Source organism: Notamacropus eugenii, chromosome 3 (genome assembly GCF_028372415.1).
Source record: "Notamacropus eugenii isolate mMacEug1 chromosome 3, mMacEug1.pri_v2, whole genome shotgun sequence".
Lineage (NCBI taxonomy): Eukaryota > Metazoa > Chordata > Mammalia > Diprotodontia > Macropodidae > Notamacropus > Notamacropus eugenii.
Window position 1 is genome coordinate 217,567,047 of NC_092874.1, and position 22,186 is coordinate 217,589,232.

The following is a 22,186-nucleotide window of genomic DNA, read 5'->3' on the forward strand; positions in this document are numbered from 1 at the left end:
CTGTTTCCATAGCCTAGCATAGTTACTTGCATAGAGTAAGCACTGAATAAATTGTGTTGACTTAAATTGAATAGATGTAAGTTTAAGCAAAAGAATAATGGGGATCTTATTGGATGAAAATTCCAAGTGTTTATTCCCCAGTGAAATTACATATATTATTTTTATTCAGCTATTTGTGTTCATATTAGTTCCCCCAATAGAATTACCGTTCCTTGAGGTCAGAGACTGTTTCTTTTTTGTCTTTGTATCATGCGGACTAGAATTGGTGGCTGGCATGTAGTAGGCTCTTAACAAATGCTCGTTGAATGAATGAATAAATGAAAGATATCTTTTTTATTTCTTATATCATTTAACCTATTAGAGATATGGGTTCAGGTTTAAATTTCTGACTTCAGGAAGAAAACATTTGCATTATTCACATGGGCAGTGCTCCCAATTGAGAAGAATCTGTTTGTAGTTAAAGAAGGTTTTGGCAGATTCTTAATCTTTCCCAAAGTTAGTTATTTTTTTCCTTTTAAAAAGTGATGTTATAATTTTTCAAGTTAACAATCATTTCCTTTCCTTTCCTTGTATTCCCTGCTCCAGGTGACACAAAATAAAAATAAAATACTTGTAACAAATATACTGTGTATTGGACATCTCAAAACTACACATCTTATGCTCAGCATATATAAAAGTGAGTTTAAGTATCTCTTTGTTGACACTGAAATAACCCTGACATGGGACCTTATCACCTCATACCTGGACTACTGCCATAGCTTTATAATTGGTTTCAAGTCTCTCTCCACTCAGCTGTCAAACTGATCTTCGTTAAGAATGGGGCTGGCTTTCTTCTCCCCTAATTTAATAAATTCTGGTGGTTTCCTATAATTGTCAGTATCAAATATAAACTTTTATGATGACCAGAACCCTTTATAGCCTGGCCCAGTCCCACTTTTCAAATCTTCTTATACTCCTGCCCCTTAAACCCCACATATTCTGAGATCTAGTGACACTGGCTTGCTTGCTGTTCTTCCCACATGACAATATATATCCTAACTGCATTTTTACTGGTTATCCCCCATGCCTAGAATTCTCTTCCTCCTCAACTCCACTTCCTAGCTTTTCTGGGTTTCTTCAGGTCCATGATAGAACTCGGCTTTCTTCAAGAAGCCTTCTCTGATCCTATTTAAGGCTAGCAGCCTTCCTTCTGAGATTAGGTAGCACAGTGGATACACTGCTCTTCCTGCATTCAAATGTGATCTCAGACACTTACTAAGGGTGTAATCCTGAACAAGTCACTTAACCCTGTTTATATCAGTTTCTTCATCTGTAAAATGAGCTGGAGAAGGAAACAGTAAGCCATTCTAGTATGTATGCCAAGAAAATCCCAAATGGGGTCACAAAAAGTTGGACATGATTAAAAAATGAATACTATCTTACTTGTACATAACTATTTGGATGTGGTCTCCCTAATTAGACTAAGAATTCTTTGAGAGAAGGGACTATTTTTGCCTTTCTTTGTATCCCTAATGTTTTGCAGAGTGCCCAGCACAATAAATTACTGTTGGTTTGAGTTGATTTGACATAGTTAAGTGAAGCAAATTGACCATGTCTAAACACGTAGTTTGCGTTCTGCATTTTAAGTCCATTTTCTCTTTGGCAGGAGGTGGGCAACAAGATTTATCTTTGGCTCTCTGGAGTCATGGTTTGTCATTGCATTGATCAGAGTTCTTAAGTATTTTAAAATTGTTGTTTTTAAATATTTTCATCACATAAATTATCCTCCTGGTTCTGCTCACTTCATTCTGCATCACTTCATAGAGATTTTCCTTCATCTATCTGACCATTTCTCAATCTCTCATTGCCCAATAATATTCAATTACATTGATGTAAGATACTTTGTTGAGTCATTTTCCAAATGTTGGACACCTCATAGGTTTCCAGGTTCTTGTTGCTATGAAAAGAGCTGGTATAAATATTTTTGTAACATCAGTATTTTTCTTTTCTTTGACCTCTGGGGATAAATGTACAGAAGTCATGGTCTTGGATAAAAGAGTATTAGTTTAGTGCCTTTTTAGGCATACTTTTTAATTGCTTTGAAGAATGGATGGATCATTTTATACTTCCAACAATAGTGCCTATTTTGAGTTTCTTTTCTTATCTATTTTTGTTATTAAATGTCAAACAGAAATTTAGTTAGAACTTCAAAAGATTTACAAAAATCTTTATATATATATTCTCCTCTTTGATCCTCACAAGAAACTTGTGAGGTAGGCATTGTTTATAGTCCCATCTTACAGATGAAGAAACTGATCTGCAGTGACTTGCCCAGGGTCACAAAGCTAGTGTTAGGCGTGGGATTTGGGCCCAAGTCTTCCTGACTCCAAATCCAGCACCGCATACTTGATGTGTTTATTTTTTTTTTATTTTAATTTATTTATTTAACTTTTAACATTCATTTTCACAAAATTTTGGGCTCCAAATTTTTCTCCCCTTTTGTCCCCTCCTCCAACCCCAAAACACCGAGCATTCTAATTACCCTTATCACCAATCTGCTCTCTCTTCTATCATCCCTCTCTGCCCTTGTCTCCATCTTTTCTTTTGTCCTATAACGCCAAATAACTTTCAATACCCCTTTACCTGTATTTTTTATTTCCTAGCAGCAAGAACAGTACTCGACAGTTGTTCCTAAAACTTTGAGTTCCAACTTCTCTTCCTCCCCCCCTCCCCACCCCTTCCCTTTGGAAGGCAAGCAATTCAATATAGGCCAAATCTGTGTAGTTTTGCAAATGACTTCCATAATAGTCGTGTTGTATAAGACTAACTATATTTCCCTCCCCCTATCCTGTCCCCCATTACTTCTATTCTGTCTTTTGATCCTATCCCTCCTCATGAGTGTTGACCTCAAAGTGCTCCCTCCTCCCCATGCCCTCCCTTCCATCATCCCCGCCACTCTGCTTATCCCCTTAATCCCCACTTTCCTGTATTGTAAGATAGGTTTTCATACCAAAATGAGTGTGCATTTTATTCCTTCCTTTAGTGGAATGTGATGAGAGGAAACTTCATGTTTTTCTCTCACCTCCCCTCTTTTTCCCTCCACTAAAAAGTCTTTTGCTTGCCTCTTTTATGAGAGATAGTTTGCCCCATTCCATTTCTCCCTTTCTCCTCCCAATATATTTCTCTCTCACTGCTTGATTTCATTTTTTTAAGATATGAGCCCATCCTCTTCAATTCACTCTGTGCACTCTGTCTCTATGTGTGTGTGCATGTGCGTGTGCATGTGTGTGTGTGTGTAATCCCACCTAGTACCCAGATACCGAATAGTTTCAAGAGTTACAAATATTGTCTTTCCATGTAGGAATTTAACCAGTTCAACTTCAGCAAGTCCCTTAAGACTTCTCTTTGCTGTTTACCTTTTCATGCTTCTCTTCATTCCTGTGTTTGAAAGTCAAATTTTCTTCTCAGCTCTGGTCTTTTCATCAAGAATGCTTGAAAGTCCTCAATTTCATTGAAAGACCAATTTTTCCCCTGAAGTATTATACTCAATTTTGCTGGGTAGGTGATTCTTGGTTTTAGTCCTAGTTCCTTTGACTTCTGGAATACCCTATTCCATGCCCTTCGATCCCTTAATGTAGAAGCTGCTAGATCTTGTGTTATCCTGATTGTATTTCCACAATACTTGAATTGTTTCTTTCTAGCTGCTTGCAATACTTTCTCCTTGACCTGGGAACTCTGGAATTTGGCCACAATGTTCCTAGGAGTTTCTCTTTTTGGATCTCTTTCAGGCGGTGTTCTGTGGATTCCTTGAATACTTATTTTGCCCTCTGGTTCTAGAATCTCAGGGCAGTTTTCCTTGATAATTTCATGAAAGATGATGTCTAGGCTCTTTTTTTGATCCTGGCTTTCAGGTAGGCCCATAATTTTTAAATTGTCTCTCCTAGATCTATTCTCCAGGTCAGTTGTTTTTCCAATGAGATATTTCACATTATCTTCCATTTTTTCATTCTTTTGGTTTTGTTTTGTGATTTCTTGGTTTCTCATAAAGTCATTAGCCTCCATCTGTTCCATCCTAATTTTGAAAGAACTATTTTCTTCAGTGAGCTTTTGAATCTCCTTTTCCATTTGGTTAACTCTGCTTTTGAAAGCATTCTTCTCCTCATTGGCTTTTTACCTGTTTTGCCAATTGAGTTAGCCTATTTTTCAAGGTGTTATTTTCTTCAGCATTTTTTGGGGTCTCCTTTAGCAGGGTACTGACCTGCTGTTCATGCTTTACCTGCATGTCTCTCATTTGTCTTCGCAGTTTTTTCTCCACCTCTCTAACTTGATTTTCAAAATCCTTTTTGAGCTCTTCCATGGCCTGAGCCCATTGAGTTGGCTGGGATACAGAAGTCTTGACTTCTGTGTCTTTCCCTGATGGTAAGCATTGTTTTTCCTCATCAGAAAGGAAGGGAGGAAATGCCTGTTCATCAAGAAAGTAACCTTCTATAGTCTTATTTCTTTTCCCTTTTCTGGGCATTTTCCCCACCAGTGACTAGACTTCTGAATATTCTTTCTACACCCACTTCACCTCCGGATCCTCCCAGCCAGTGCTTGGGATCTGAGATTCACATGCAGCTTCCCAGCCTCAGGGCTTTATGCGGGGGCAGGGCTGCTATTCAGTGTGAGATCAAGTTCAGGTGCTCAGGTAGGGGCAGGGCCGCCTCACAGGGCTCAGTTCCCTCAGGGGGTTTATGCAGAGACCTTCAACAATGGATCCTAGCTCCTGCCTGCTTGGGGAGCCCGGATCTGTTCCCGCCCCAGCCACTGCCTCCCGAGGGGGCCCCTCTTGACCCACCAAAGAGACTCTCTCACCAACCCTCGTCACCTGTGGGTGGAGGGACCTGCGTGGCCGCTGGAGATTCTGTCCCTGAAGCCCACCCGGATCTGCTCCTCTCGGTGCTGCACAGCCATGTCAAGGCTGGGCTGGGCTTCTGGTCCAGGGCGCGACGGACCTTTCGCGTCAGGTCTGTCTGGAACAGAAATCTCTTACGCTCCGTTGTTCTGTGGCTTCTGCTGCTCCAGAATTTGTTGCTCCAGAATCTTTTTTACAGATATTTTATGGGCTGTGGGTTCAGAGCTAGCGTATCTGCTGTCTTTCCATTCCGCCATCTTGGCTTTGCCCCTTGTTTATTTTTTAATATGAGAGAGAATTCTTCAGGGTTTGAGTCTTACTGTTCAGCAGATAGGGCTAATGACATGGTTTAAAGGGTTATACCCCCAAATGCGAATTTCAAAATCTCATCTTGCTCTTCTTGCTAACAGACTTTTTATGCCTGGAATAAATGTAATAGTAATTTAAATGAAAAGATCTTTCTTATTAATTAATAGGCCCATATGATCTGCTTAAATCACCTGGATGCCTGGGTCACATGTGGTGGGAGAAACTTGCTGAAGAGGTGGAACAGGAAGGGTGGAGCAGAACTGGGAGGAAGTGAGTGAGTGGGGTAAGGTCAGAGGGGAAAGAACACAGACCAGCTGACACAGGTCAACTGCCACAGATCAATTGACACACTGTGACAGTTGATGGTGAGAAGGTCCTGACTGAGGGAGGAGGTTTGAAAATGGTTTTGCCCTCTGCTGTGATCATGTTTATTAACTTCTTAGTTACCATGATGGATTTTGCTTTCTGGTTCTGGGATTTGGCTTTCTGGTGCTTAAATAAATGTTTTTCTTCTGCCTTCTACATGAAGAGTCTTTTATATTTGGAGATTGAGAACTATGCTGGCATATTCATAGTCACCATCAGTGCTGTGAATATTGCCTTGGCAATACAGGGGGTTGTGGTGGGGAAGATGTGTTTCTTGGATTGAGAAAACTTGGTGTTCCACATCTGTGTCTGCACTGTTGGACACTTATTTGGAGGCCAGAAAAGGCTAAATTTGGATGGTACCAGGTGAGTGTGTCCTCCTCTCCATTTCAAACAAGCCAGGGCTAGAAGCCAGCTCTTTCCTGAGCCTTGCTGAGGAGGCCCAGTTTTGTACCTCTCTCTGCCAGAGTGCATCTGAACTGTCTACTACTCACTGTTTTCCTTCTCACCTTCCTTCACTTGCTTCAAGATCTCTTCCCCACCACCGACCACTTTTAGGGAATCATGAAAATGCTGAGCTATCTTTTGTCTCAAGGCTTGGACCATCTCTTCTGTGTCTGCCCACTCTAGGACCAGTCTTCAGCCATACAAATAGGTACTATGGCACAGGGCATTGAAAGCTCTCTTGGCATCCTGTTTGGTTAATAAATCCACAATGCCAAACCCTCAGTAGGGGTCTGTCCTGTCATATTCTTTGGCAAATGGACTGTCATCAGCTTCCCGAAGGTGCTCAACAGCTCTCAGGTTTCCTGCATGTTGGCCTGCAATGGAATGTTGTGGATTAAGATCTTAGATGTCTTCTGTTTTCCAGTCATCTGTTTCTGCCCAGCTATGATGTCATAGCTGGCTTGATGTCCTTCTCCGAAATCTTCACTTCTAGCTTGGGATAGTCCACCATGTAGCCCTGAACCTGTCTGAGGGCTTTCTGGGCTTGCTTTGGCTTCTTGTTCTTCACAAATACAAATCCAAAACACCTGCTTTGTTCTTTTTTTGGAAATAGTACAGCTCTTTAACGTTCCAACTTCGGAGAAAACTTCTTTCAGTGTCTCCTCTGTTGTGGAGAAATTGAAGTTTTTGATGAACAAAGTACACCCAGGAAGACTTTCCTCTTCTTCATCTTCTTCCTTGACAGGGGCATGTGGTTTTCCTTCTGGGGCTGCTGTGTTTTCTGTAGCTTCACCCTCAGGTTCAGCCTCAGTCTGAGCAGCCTTTTCCCCTCCAGGTTTATCTCCCTGTTCTTTCTTCTGAGGGGATGGCTAGAGAAGATACCCATTGGTGCCCATTCCAAATACAAGGGAACATCATGGAACTTGGAATAGGCCACACTGGTGAAGCCTCTCTGGGCTTCCAGAAGCTCCAAGTATTCCACAATGGCTGTGTTGCCCGCCTCAGACAAGCAGCATGCAGCCCAGGTTGCCATAGTGGTTGAAAATCTCCTGCAGCTGAGAGGCCCGTGACCTCACAGGTAGGTTATTCACTAAAATCACAGACTTGTTCCTCTCTCTGGTGGTCTGGCTGAAGGAATCCAAGTTCACATAATTCTCAAATAGGAACCGCTGCACCTCCTGGACCAGCTCAGTCTCTCCCATGGCCACTTGCACAGCCACATTGCCTTTGATCTCATGGTCAAACACTTGGCTTTTCATGGCACTGTACTTCTGTGCTACAGCTTCAGACATGGCATTTGTCTCCATAAACAATGTATTCCAGTTGTGCAAGCCAGAGCTGCTGGCTTTGTCCTTCAATACCTTTTTCTTCTTCTAGAAAGAAAAGTTGGCATCTGAGCTTTCACTGGTTTCCTTCTCAATGGTGGAGTATCAACAACACGTGGAGCATCCAACCCTGTCCCCCTCCTGCATAGGCTTTCACTGCGTGCTCAAGAAACATTTATGTGATGAATGCAAACCCTTGCAGTTTCTTGATCAGAGAATCTATGGGATAATGGACTTTGGACAGGGATCCATATTTGGCAAATATCTTCCTGTGACCCTCCTCAATGCTGGTATATGGCAGATTCCTCACAAAGAGCCTCCTGGAGTAAGCCAGTTCTCCTCCTTGCCCTCCTTGAGTTCTTGGCCCTGACACTCCTTCTTGTTCTCCTTCTGGTGCTTTGGGATCACATGGGTCCCCTTCTCCCTGAACACTTCAATGTAGCTGCTGCCCATTTATTTTTGTTGTGTTTCAAGGCTTTCTCCACATCCCCTTTGCTGCTAAAATCAAGAAAGACATAATCTATTCTGCTCCCGTGAGTATTTCTTATAATGTGGAAGGCCATGGGCTTCAGGGGCACCAGGAATTCTCTAACATTTTGCTCAGTGACATTAAATGGTGCTCCATGCAGTTTTACCACATAAGCACTTGGTAGGCTTAGACTGGGTGGTTGGTTTTGTTACCTTCCCCCTGGCTGCCAGGGGCCTCTTGCCCCCAGCTGCCCCTTCTCCCAGGCCAGCCCCTTTCTCTCTGTCACTCTCAGAGCTTCTGGTGCCCGGTATCAGCCACTCCTCTTCGTTGCTGCCTGCCTCTTCACAGGACTAATTTTCACTCTCCTCCTCCTCCTCCAAGAGGAGTCTACTCTCACCACCTTAGATTTCAGGTAGTGTATGTCAGAAAGCTCCTTCTGTTCTGCTGCCTTCACTGCAGGGCATTCCTTTTCATAGTCTTCATCATCTATTTCTTTTTCACTCTCCTTCCCCAAGTCAGAATCAAAGTTCAGGTAGTTATCATCCCTCTTGGCCTTCATTTCTTTGGTTCCACTCACACAGTATCATTTGTCCCAGTGGCCACTTGTGTTTGCTTCTGATGAACCATTAGGAATTCCTGAAACTCAGCATTCTTCAGCTTTTCCAATTCTCCCATTGCCTTTTTCTTCTTCTTTTTGTCCTTCTGAGTTTCTGAGGTCACGAGATTTTTTTCAGGTTTCTCTGGCTGAGTGGCTTCCTGGGAGTGTTGCTCCCAGCTCAGGGCTTAGATGGGTCTCCAAGTGACTTGGTTATAAATTCTTCCATTCTCCATAAATCTGACAGGTAAACTATTCCTTGCTCTCCCAATTTGCTTACAGTAGTAGCCATTATATTTAAATCTTGTACCCATTTTGACTTTGTTTTTGTATATGATGTAAAATATTGGTCTATGCCCAATTTTTGCCATACTATTTTCCAGTTTTCCCCAGCAGTTATTTTCCAGTTTTCCTAGTAGTTTAATATTTTATATAATCAAAATTATCTATTTTATCTTCTGTGATTATCTCTATCACTTAGTTGGTCATGAACTTTCTAAAGATAATTTCTTCCTTGTTATTTTAGTTTGTCTATGATTTCACCTTTGTTACCTAAGTCATGTATCCATTTGGAATTTATCTTGGTTATTATATGGTAAGTACCATAGATAGAATGCTGAAGTTGGAGTCAGGTAGAACCTGAGTTCAAATATAACTGCAGATCCTTAGAAGCTCTGTGACACTGGACAAATCATAAAACCTCCTTTTCCTTCATTTTCTTGACCTGTAAAATGGGGGTAATAATAGCATCAACCTTGCAGGCTTATTGTGAGGTTCAATAGAGTAATACTGTAATATTTGTAAAGCACTCAGTATAGTTCGTGGCACATACTAAATGCTAAATGAATGTTAATTATTAATACTTTTATTACTATTACTTAAGTACTATTATTAATACTACTCAAGTTTGCTGGAAATTTTTAACTGGCTCTCCAGAGGAAAAAATATGTGCACATAATACACTGTTAAGTTAAATCTACATTATTAACATGTTCTCTACTTTTTAAGTCTAGGCAATCAACAAAACAAGAAATTTTGTAGCATTTGCTAATTTCCTAGATATAATGTTCACACTGAAAATTTAACAATCAGTGGGACCTAGTTATAGTACATCACTGTTTTTACTAATTTTTGCCCGATTATTATTTTCCTCAGAATGCTGATTAAAACAGGAAGGTTTTAGCAATCATTCATTTAAGTATTTACTAGGTACACTATGCTAAGCAACAGGAATACAAAAGTCAGTCTTTCATCTCAAGAAGCTCAAAGTCTAATTGGTAGACAAAATTAAAAAGAATTCATGGAATTCTATTTCAAATTAAAGATTAACTTCTCTATACAATTCAATTCAAATTCCAGTAAACAGAAGCCTGCAATAATCAGAACTTTCTCTACAACATTCCTAGCCAGAGGTTATCCAGCTTCCATGACAACCTCCAATGAAAGATAATTCACTAATTCCTAAGGCAAGCAATTTGCAAACAATTTTGAATGTTAGTATGTTGTTATAGTAATTTAAATGGAAAGATCTTTCTCATTAATTAATAGGCCCATATGATCTGCTTAAATCACCTGGAAGCCTAAGTCCCATGTGGTAGGAGGAGCTTGCTGAAGAGGCAGAACAGGAAGTATGGAGCAGAACCAGGAGGAAATAAGTGGGGTCAGGTCAAAGGGGAAAGAACAAAGGCCAACTGACACAAGCCAACTGACACAGCATGACAGTTGATAGAGAGAAGGCCCTGGCTGAGGGAGGGGAGGTTTGAGAATGGCTTTGCTCCCTGCTGAGATCATGTTTCTTAACTTCTTGATCACCATGATGGATTTTGCTTTCTAGCTCTGGGATTTGGCTTTCTGGTGTTTAAATAAATATTCTTTTCTTCTGCCTTCTATATGGAGAGTCTTTTATACTTGGTGATTGAGAACTACGCTGTCACCACCAATGCGTGAATATTGCCTTGGTCATACACATGTTCTTCCCGTTAGTGAATACTTCTACTACCATTACTACTACTGCTACTACTACTACTACTACCACTACCACAAATAATAATTAATATACCCATTGGTTCTAGTTATAACCTTACTGACTATGCAAAATATCAAATCTCTTTTCCATATTGCCTTACTGCAAATATCAGAAGAGAGGAATAGTATTTCCTCTCTTAGATTTTTCTTCTTAGGTTAAATATTCTTAGTATTTCAACTAATCCTTGTTTGATATTATCTAGTTGAATTGGATTAACTTATTAGGAATGGGTTAGGAAGGATGATTTCTAAGGTTTCTTCTAAACTCAAAGACCTATAATTCCATTATTCTAATTCTAAGCCATTTATAGACACACTTAATCCAGGCGTACTGTGGAGATGGTTGCCCCCAAACATTTTCCATTAACAGGCTCAAAAATCATTGGGCCTTAGGGAAGATCACATTCAAAACACACCTTATAATTACATGGTAACTTGCACAAACTACAGAAATAATGACACACTATCAATTACAGCCTTAACCATATTCTTGTCTGGACTGTAGCTCATCTGTTATTTCCCTGTCCATTCATACAGGCTTGCTAAATATTTGTAGAGTTTATCCCCGTAAGGTTGGCACTTTACCATCCAAGAAGTGAACGCCATCTTCAAAAGAGATTTTGTTGTGTGCTCCCTCTTTCAGATTACTCATGGAAATGTTATGACAATATTAAATATGACCAGGTCCAACCAATCTTTGAGAAACTCCAAGTGTTCACAGACATCTTTTGTTTGTTCTTTAAGACTATATACTAAAAAGAAGTCACTCTGTTCACAGTGACAATTTTCATCTATCAAGTCACTTTTGTCCAAACTGTTGTGAGAATTCCTATTATGTTACAAATAATTATTACATATTCATAAAAGCTGTGTAGCTTATATAATAAATGTATAGTCAGTTGGAACTTTAAGCTTCATAAAATATTAAGCCAAGGAAAAAGCCTTTCAGATGAAAATTATGCAACTATATACAAAAAATAACATAACTGAGAATCAGAAGCCCCAAAATGAAAGCATTTCTATCCTTAATAATTCTAAATAAATTCTAAATATAGTCCTATGTAAAAGGAAAAATGCTAAAAATCACCTTAGTTTTCTTAACTTTTCTCCCCATGTGCTCTTTATGCAATTTAGCAAATAGCAAAAGTTAGCAATCAAGATCATCATATACTATATTTTGCCTCACATATATTATATAGAATGTTGGTATTACTGTAAGTACATCATCAAAAGTACACAATTTAACTCAGAACTTATTTTTTCAAATAAAAAAAATGAAAAACACCTAAGAAAGTGTCATGAAAACAGAAGCCTATAAATTTACACAGGCTCAAGAATATGTGTGTTGGGGTTGGGGTAGGAGTGCTGAGGGGAGGAGAAGAGAGATCTAGGAGAATAACAATGTGTGCATATGAGGCTATGAATTTTTATTACCTGAGCATTAAGCAACTCCTCACACTTGCGAGCTTGTTTTTCAATAGCAGAGATATACTGTTTTTCAATAGATTCTTCTTGCTGCTTAACTGTAGTCTGCAGCAATGCCTGAAAACAAGCAAAAAGGAATTTGAACAGTGTAGACATCTGAAGTCTCCAGCTGGTATCAGAAAATTCTGACACCCTGAAAATTAATTATAACATTTGTGCATATCAGAAATCATAGATTCAGGGCACCTAAAACAGAGATATTTTAATATTCTGAAGCATGTAACATTCCTTTAACTTTCTTGGCTATAAATGCTCTTGGAGCCAGGATTATAATTTGTTGGCTCATATGCCCTCTTCAAACACCTTCCCTTTAGAAAAGACTAAGCCATAGAGGAAGATAAAGAGGGCAAGCAGTTTGGTAAAATATAAATTCAGTTTTGTGGGGACCACACAGGATGAGAAGCATATGAAAGTTGCTAAAAAAAAAAAAATCCAGACATATTTCACTGGCTGACAAAACTCCACATCCTCTCGGCACACTGTAATATCCCATGGGCCAAGCATGATCTTCAAGACCACAGATCAAGTAAAAGCAGATGGAAACTCTGAGCAATTTTAAACATTAAAAAAAAAAAAAATTACCCCCCAGGAAGTTCACACCCCTGATCTTAAGACACAGAAATCAAAGAGCACAAGTAAGAACATCAAGACACTAATCACAAAATAAATAATAAAATCAGGGAAATAAGACAGATGTGAGTGAGCAGTGTAAAGGTTAAAACATCAATCTGCTATGTTAGAAACAACAACAGTGAACCAAAAGAATCAAATTAGCCTTTCCAGATGCTGCATCCGCCTACTTCCTCAATTCAGATAAAATCTTATCTTCTTGTTCCCCTCCCCCAAATGTGTATTATTCACATTGTGTTCCCAATGTTATATTGCACATATGTATGCATGTTCATATATGCATGTATGCTTATAGAAATATATGAATACATGTGTACATGTATATAGTCATATCTATATATTCCATTTCAAAATATGTGCTGAACATATACATGTACAATAGAAAATATGCTATTTTTAAAAGCATATCTGGGTAATAAACTACTCATAATCACAAAAATAAGCTGAAACAGACATATGTCTTATAGAAAACAGATCTTGGAATATTTGAGCAGACATGGAAAATGGGCCAAATCCTAAATTATCTCTGTTTTGAAAATAGATTTGCTCAGTGGGAATCAAGACACATTAAGATGCACTCTCAAATGGGGGGAGGAAAGGCAATTATCTTCATAATTTCTAAACCAGTCTCTTATTTTGCAAGGAATTAACTTTCTTTTGCAAACTTGAGTCTTTCTGACATTGTTGACTTGGTAATTCTACAACTGTCAATTTAAAATTGCAGAGGGAAAAAGCATAAGAAAAATGAAACTTTGAGTAAAGATTAATTAAAGTGTAGGAAGTATTTTAGAGCAGTTAGTAAGCAGAGTGGATACTGTGACAGGTTGGGGTCAAGAAGACCCACCTTCCCAAGTTCAAATCTGACCTCAGACACTTACTAGCAATGTGACCCTCAGCAAGTAACTTAACCCTGTTTACCTTAGATTATGCATCTATAAATGAGCTGGAGAAGGAAATGGCAAACCACTCCAGTATTTTTCCCAAGTAAATCACAACTAGGTTTATGAAGTTTTGGACATGACTGAATAACAAAGCATTTTAAGTTTTAATCTAAAGGTTGTCTCACTATTCATCACTATCAAGGCAGCTGGTCTGAGGAATGTCTGAGGTCCAGTCTGAATTTAGATGCTTAACTAGCTATAACTACTCATTGTCTAATTTTATCTTAGGTAAAAAAAAGGGGGGGGGGTTGGACTCCATGACATCTAAGGTCCCTTCCAAAACTCTAAATTTAAGATTCTACAGTTTTATAAAGGGATAGGTAGTACAGAAAAGGGAACTGACTGTAAAGTCAGACAATGTGGATTCAAAACCAGCCTCCAATTTTAACTACCTATGTGACATTGGGTAAGTAACTTAACCTTTTTGGGACTCACTTTCCTTATCTGTAAGGGGAGAAGTTTCAGTGAGATAACCTCTAAGGCCATTTTCCAGCTCTAGATCTAAGACCTTAAGAGTCTCCAAAATCAAACACTCAAACTTTTGATTAACTTTTGTTGTGCAACAGCTTTAAAATAAAACAAAGCAAAACAAAACAAAACTATGGAGTTTCTCTTACAGCAGTTTAGTTGTCTTTGTATTTGACAGTGTTAATGATTTAACCTTTACACTGCTCATTCAACTTTGTCTATTTCTTTGAATTTCATTCAGGGTGTTTATGTGCATACAATATTTGAATACAGTATTTGAAAATAGGTATGCCTTTAGGAATGGCATTTATTTGTCAGACACATAGATATAGACTCTAGTAAGAACTAAATATTAAGGAAATATACTCATTAAGAACTTTACATGGAACCACTAAATTTTGGCTGATAGAAAGAGCTCGATTCAATTTCACAAATATGACAATGAAATTTGGCTGTCCCCCTACACTCAATTGACATTTATTGAGTGATCACTCCGAACAAAATATTTTGTCATATATCCTGACAGAAATACATGAAAAGTAAGACATGATCTCCGACCTCAAAGATAATATAATTGTTATATTATATTATATTATGTCATATTATGATATGACATATAACGTAATGTAACATAATATAATGTGTTTAACCCATTCATAATCTTTCATCTTGCCTTTATCAAAGTCAATTGACCAAAACTGCAAGATGGTTCACCAGGGTTTGGATTCAATTGCTTCAGAACAACATTATTTCTCTGTGTAAAGAAAAATAAAGCTCAATTTATAAATCTAAAACTTACTAGCATACCTTCCTAAAAAGTTGGGCTAGTTTCCATGATTAGTATCTCTAACTAATAATTCATAATAACTGGAATGAATTTACTTATTATAGAAATACAGAGTCATGTGGAATGGAGACATTAACTTGTTGCTTTAATGTCGAGTTCTATAATATCCACCTCTTTATTTACTTGTTTGTTTGTTTTGGTAAGCATACAACTTTATTATTCCTTATTTGAATTAATTTTTATTATGATTTTAAACATTAAAATGAACACTGTTATAAGCACATTTAGAAGACAAAATTCTTTACATAACAAAGAATTTCTAATTCAAATCAATTGCTTTTAAAAAGATGTGTGTATAGATTGGAGGTAGAGTCAAAATGGTTGTAGTAGAGATGCACTCAGCAGAACTCTCCCAAATTTCCATTTAAACCATTCTAAAACAAATTAAATTCTTGAGCAGAAGAGCCAACAAAAGGTTGGATAAAACAAAGACAAATTAGGAGGTAAACAGGAAAGTTGTGTTTCAGTGGTGTGGTGGTCTGCCCCAAAAGCACAGAGTAGACCTTGCAGACTGCATAATGGAACCAGCAGCAGGCTTTGGAGGTGGCTGCATTAATGGCAGCATCAGGAACTGTCACTCACAAAAGGTAGGGGACTCCAGATAAGTGGTCAGAAGGAGCTTTGAGGGAACCTTTTGCGGGAACTGGGTTAAGGAATCTGTTGCATTGCCTATACATAATTCTGGGTTATAGTTCCAGGCCAAAAGGAAGAGACAGCATTTGTGGCAACAGGGATGCAAGCGGTAAAGTCCAAATTCCAGGGCAAAGAGGAGAGAGTATTGTTGCTCACAGGGAAATGTTCCAAGAGAGAAGGGAGTACTAATTGTTGTGACTGCAGGAGAGTGGTGAATCTGATCAAAGTTCCAGGATGAGAAGAAATGTCAGCACTGGAAGCAACAGGGGAACAAGATCCATTCCTGGGTAAGGATAAGAAAATAGGCCAGTAGAGAAGAGACCACACCCATCCTTAGACCATATACGTTTGGAAACACCAAAAACCCACAAAGTGGAATACCTAGCTCTGAAAACAGTAGCAAGAAAGGCCTGAAGCAAAAACAAAACAAAATACAAAAAAAATAGGACCTGACAATAACAAGTTACAATGTTGACAAGGAAGATCAAGACAGAAAACTATAAGAAAACAGCAATGTCAAAGCAGCTACAAGTACAATGTGAAAGAAAAAACTGAATCGGATACAAACCCAATATAAATTCCTGGAAGAGTTAAAAAAGGATTTGAAAAATCAAATGAGAGAGGCAGAGAAAAAAGTGGGAAAGGAAATGAAAGTGATGCAAGAAGGTTGTGAAAAGTAACTCAAGGACTTGGCAAAAGAAGCAAAAAAAAAAAATGAAGAAAATAATACAATAAAAATAGAATTGGGATGGGGGCAAGCTGGTGGGGTAAAAGCAGGGGTTGCTAGAGCTATCCCTCAAAATCCAGCCAAATAACTGTAAAAAATGAATCTAAACAAATTCTGGAGCCACAGAACCCACAGAATGACATAGTGAAGCAAATCTCTAGCCCAAGACAGCCTGGAAAGTTGATGGGAAGCTCCTATTATGCTGGGCCAGGAACAGATTACAGTCTGGTATGAGCCATGTGGGAACAGATAGGACCTGAGTAGGCCTGGGGAGGGGAAAGGGGAATGGATCACTGGCACTGGTAGCAGTTTCCAGACTTCACAAAACACTGAGGACAAATTGAAAGGTCAGTGAAAAACACCTATAAGACCAGTTAAAGAGAGTAGAGTGGTCCGACCCTAGGCCCAGGGTGACAGAAGGGGTGGAGGAGCCTATGGCAGCTGCAATAGTAGAAGCAGAGGAAGTGGTAGTGGCTATTTCTGGAACTTTAGGCCCACAGATTGTGGGGAGATTGAGTGGCAAACAGGACACCTCCACCCCACTCCCACTGGAAGTAGAGAACTATATTCACAAAGAGCTCCAAAGTCAAGTACATGGCTGGGGAAATGAGTAAATAAATACCCAGAAAAAGAAACAGACTATAGAATTTTACTTTGGTGACAAAAAAGATCAAAATTTGCAAACAGAAGAACACAATAAAATCAAAACTCCCATGTCCAAAGCTTCCAAGAAAAGTATGAGTTGGTCTCAGGCCATGGAGGAGCCCAAAAAGGATTTTGAAAATCAAGTAAGGGAAGTAGAGCAAAAATTGGGAAGAAAAATGAGAGTAATGCAAGAAAATTATGAAAAGAGAATCAACAGGAACCCCCCCCAAAATGCTGAAGAAAACAACACCTTTAAAATTAAACTAAACCAAATGGTCAAAGGGGTCCAAAAAGCCAATGAGGAGAAGAATGCCTTAAAAAGCAGAATGGGCCAAATGGAAAAAGAGGTTCAAAAGCTCACTGAAGGAAATAATTCTTTAAAAATTAGAATGGAGCAAGAGGAAGATAATGACTTTATGAGAAATAAAGAAATTATAAAACAAAACCAAAAGAATAAAAAAATAGAAGACAATGTGAAACGTCTCACTGGAAAAATAGCTGACCTGGAAAATTGATTGAAGAGAGCTAATTTAAAAATTATCGAACAACCTGAAAGCCTAGAAACCTCAAAAAAAAAAAAAAAAAAAGAACCTAGACATCATTTCTAAAGAAATTATCAAGGAAAACTGCCCTGATGTTCTACAATCAGGGAGTAGAACAGAAATGGAAAGAATCCATCAATCACCTCCCAAAAGAGACCCAAAGGAAAAATCCTAGCAGTATGATAGCCAAATTTCAGAGTTCCTAGGTCAAAGAGAAAATATTACAAGCAGCCAGAAAGAAACAATTCAGGTATTGTGGAAACACAATCAGAATAACACAGGACTTAGCAGCTTCTACATTAAGGGATCAGAGGGCTTGGAATATGCTATTCCAGAAGTTAAAGGAGATTGGATTAAAACCAAGAATCACCTATTCAGTGAAACTGAGTATAATACTTCAGGGGGAAAAATGGAATTTTAATCAAATAGAGGACTTTCAAGCATTCTTGTTGAAAAGACTAGAGCAGAATAGAAAATCTGTCTTTCAAATACATGAATCAAGAGAAGCATGAAAAGGTAAACAGGAAAGAGAAACCTTAAGGGACTTATTAAAGTTGAACTGTTTATATTCCTACATAGAAATATAATATTTCTAACTCATGAGACATTTCTCAGTATTACAGTAGTTGAAGGAGAGAGAAAGAGAGAGAGAGAGGGAGGGAGGGAGAGAGATGGGGGGGGAGGGAGGAAGGGAGACAGGGTGAGTTGAATATGAAGGGATGATATCTAAAAAATAAAATTAAGGGGTGAGAGAGGAATATATTTGGAGAAGGAGAAAGGGAGAGACAGAATGGGGTAAATTATCTCACATAAAAGAGGCAAGAAAAAAGTTTCACAATGGAGGAAAAGAGGGGAGAGGTGACAAGAAATGAGTGAACCTTACTCTCATAAGAATTGGCTTAAGGAGGGAACAACTCAATTGGTTATCTTAGCCTATAGCAAAGGAGGGGTGGCAGAAGGTGATGGAGAGGGGGATAATACAAGTGAGGGCAGATTTGGGGAGGGACAGTCAGAAACAAACACTTTTGAAAAAGGGACAGGGTCAGAGGAGAAAATAGAATAGGTGGGGGTAGGATAGGATGGAAGGAAATATAGTTAATATAGTTAATCTTTCACAACATGAATACACATGTATAACCTATATTTAAGTGCTTGCCTTCTCAATGAGGATGGGGAAGGGAAGGAAGAAGGGAAAGAATTTGAAACCCAAAGTGTTGTTTGTTTTTTTTTTAATGTTAAAAAATTGTTTTACATGCAACTGGGAAATAAGACATACAGGCAATGAGCTATAGAAATCTACCTTGCCCTACAAGAAAATAGAAGGGAAGGTGTTAAGAAAAAGGGAGGGGGGGTGATAGAAGGTAGGGTAACTTGGGGAAAGGGATAATCAGAATGCATGATGTCTTGGGGTGGGAGAGGGAAGAGATGGGGAGAAAATTTGGAACTCAAAATCTTGTGTAAGTGAATGTTGAAAAAGAAAAATAAGTAAAATTTGTAAAAAGTCAGGATAAAGGCAAGCACCATGAGCAAAAAGCAACAACAAAAGACACCGTCCTTAGAGAATTATTATGGTAACAGGGAAGATGAAAACTTTTATTTAGAAGAGGACAAAAACTCACCTCTGAAATCTCAAAGGGGAATATGAACTGGGCTCAAGCCTAAAAAGGTTTCTTAGAAGAATTCAAGAAGGATTTTAAAGGCAAATAAGAGAAGTAGAAGAAGAATTAGGAAAATAAAAGAGAGGTATGAAAGAGTCAACAGCTTGGAAAAGGACAAAAATTGACTATAGAAAATAATAACTTTAAAAATACAATTGGCAAAATGGAAAAGGAGGTACAAAAACTAACGAAAGAAAACGATTTGGTAGAAATTACAATTGGGCAAGCAGAAGCTAATAATTCTGTGAGACATCAAAAATCACTCAAAATCAAAAGAAAGAAAAAATAAAAGAAAAAATCTTACTGGAAAAATAACTTGGAAAATAGATCCAGGAGAGATATTTTTAAGTATTATTGATTTACCTGAAAGCCATGATCAAGAAAATACCCTGGACAGCATCTTTAAAGAAATCATCAAGTAAAACTGCCCTGAGGTACTAGAACCAGAGAACTGGTTCATCCATATTGGTCATCCAAAGAATCTACCCATCATTTTCTGAAAGAGATCCCAAATTGAAACACTAAGGAATAATGTAGCCAAATTCCAGAATAGACACTTTTCAGAGGAAGAAATTAAAGTTATCTATAGACATATGAAAATGCTATAAATCACTATTGATTAGAGAAATGCAAATCAAAACATCTCTGGGAAACCACATTATACGTATCAGATAGGCTAGTATGACAAAAAAGGAAAATGAAAAATGTTGGGGAAAACACTGAATACTGGAATACTTAATGCATTGTTGGTGGAGTTGTGAATCGTTCCAACCATTGCTGGAGAGCAACTTTGAACTATGAACAAAGGACTATAACTGTGCATAACTTTTGACCCAGCAATACCATTTCTAGATCAGTATCCCAGAAAGATCATAAGGAATGGGGCAAGGACCCACGTGTACAAAAATACTTATAGCAGTTTTTTCAGTGGTGGCCAAGAATTGGAAATTGAGGGGATGCCCATCAATTGGGGAATGGCTAAACAAGTAGTGGTTGGTATATTAATGTTAGCAAATACTGTTGTGATATAAAAAATAACAAGCAGGAAGATTTCAGAAAAAACCTGGAAAGACTTCTGTGAACTGATATTGAGTGAATTGAGCAGAACCAGGATAACACTGTACACAGTAAAAGCAATACTGTGCAATGACTAACTTTGATAGACTTAGCTCTTCTCAGGAAGGCAAGGATCTACAACTCCAAAAGACTCATAACAGAAAATCCTATCCCCACCCAGAAAAAGAACTATGGAGTCTCAATGCAGATCAAAGCATTCTATTAGCTCTCTCTCTTTTTTTCTTTTTTTTGTTTCTTCTTTCTTGTGGTTCCTCACATTGGTTCTAATTCTTCTTTACAACATGACTAATATGGAAAATATGTTTAATATGAATGTATATGTAGAGTCTATATTAGACTGCACATCATGTTGGGGAGGTAGGAGGGGACAAAGGGAGAGAAAATTTGGGACTCAAAATCTTGTGAAAATGAATGTTGAAAACTAAAAATAAATTAATTAATTTCAAAAATAAAAACGAAATGATGAGCAGATGGATTTCAAAAAAGCCTTGAAAAATTTACTTGGCCTGACACAAAGAGCACAACCAGGCAAAGATTGCACACAGTAACAGCAACACTGTGTAATGAACAACTAAGAATGACTTAGCTTTTCCCAGCAATACAATCATCCAAGATAATTCCAAAAGACTCGTGATGAAAAATGCCATTCATATCTACAGAAAGAAGGAATGGAGTCTGAATGCATATCGAAGTATATTATTTTTATTTTCTTTCCCATTTTTTTCTTTTGATCCATTTCTTTTTTCACAATATGATTTATATGGAATTATGTTTCACATGATTGCACATATATACAGACTATATCAAACTGCTTACCATCTTAGAAAGGGGCAACATGGAAAAGAACAAAAAATTTGGAATTGAAAATTTTTAGAAAATTAATGTTAAAACTTGACTTTATGTGTGATTGGAAAACAAATATTATAAAATAGAACAAAAAAGAATATGTTAGAAAATCATATCAGTAAAATGAAAAAACAATTGAGGTAAAATCACAAAACAGTAAAGAAATAAAAATAATTATCAAAACCTACTATACCCAGTTATCCAACAATGCATCATAGAATCCAAAAGAAATGGAGCATTACCTGAAATAAATATATTGCACTTTTACTCCTGTATTACCTAAATTAGGTAAAGATGAAGCAAAGAAAACTACAGACTAATATCATTAAGAAGAATTGATTTAAATTTAAAAATAAAATCTTCTCAAGCAGAAAACAATTTGTCTGCTTGAGTCAGGAAGATCTGAGTTGCAATATGGCCTCATACACTTAACAGTTGTCTGACCTTGGGAAAGCCACTTAATCTCTGTTTGTCTCATATTCCTCAACTGTAAAATTGGCACAATGATAACACCTACCTCCTAGGGTTGTTGTAAGGATCATATAAAATACTATTTGAAAAGCGAATACCTTGGCACAGTACTTGTCACATAGTATGCACTTTACAAATATTCATTCCCATTCCTTACTGCCTCCTCTTTAAAAAAAAATATTTTTATATATGAAGGCTGTCAGGGAGTGGGACCAGTAAGAGTATTGGAGATAAGTATGATGATGCAAAAAAACATGACATTAATAAAACAACTTATATTAAAAAAAGGCAGTAGATTATCCAAAGTGATTCTATATCAGTTATTCAGGAATGTTTAACATTAGGAAAAACAACAGTCAATATAATTCTATTAAAAATAAAACATTCAAAACTACACAATATCTCAATAGAAATAGAAAAGGCTTCTGACCAACTACAACATTCTTTTATACTAAAAAAATTAAATAAAAATGTACAATGTATAGTCATACAGGGATTTTTTAATCATAAAAAGGCATGTAGAGTACACATGTATAATCTACATGGAATTCCTTGCCTTCTCAATGGAAAGAGTGTGGTGGGGAGGGAGGAAGAAACAGAATTTGGAACTCAATGTTTTAGAAATGAATGTTAAAAATTGTTTTTACATGTAACTGGGGAAAAGTAAAATACTAAATAAAGGCTTTTATAAAAGGGCATATAGTTGTAAATATTCTTGGAGTTAAGAAAACCTGAGTTCAAATACAGGCTCAGACACCGAGAGAAGTGTTTATTTTTCTATTATATTAATAACCAATTAATTAAATT

General features: G+C 37.6%; 1 protein-coding gene and 1 pseudogene across 15 annotated transcripts in view; both read right to left on the reverse strand.

The window, feature by feature from the left end:
- Positions 1–22,186, reverse strand: part of CCDC91 (coiled-coil domain containing 91) — a 580,237-nt gene that overhangs the window by 252,355 nt on the left and 305,696 nt on the right. For 14 of the 15 annotated variants that reach the window (XM_072654437.1, XM_072654444.1, XM_072654435.1 and 11 more), the window contains one exon: positions 11,844–11,951. The exons of the other annotated variant lie outside the window; for it this stretch is intronic. In XM_072654437.1, the coding sequence (XP_072510538.1) occupies positions 11,844–11,951 (108 nt within the window). The remainder of the gene's footprint in view (positions 1–11,843; positions 11,952–22,186) is intronic. 15 annotated transcript variants of the gene reach the window in all.
- LOC140533958 (probable RNA-binding protein 19 pseudogene) lies at positions 5,936–8,774 on the reverse strand (annotated as a pseudogene).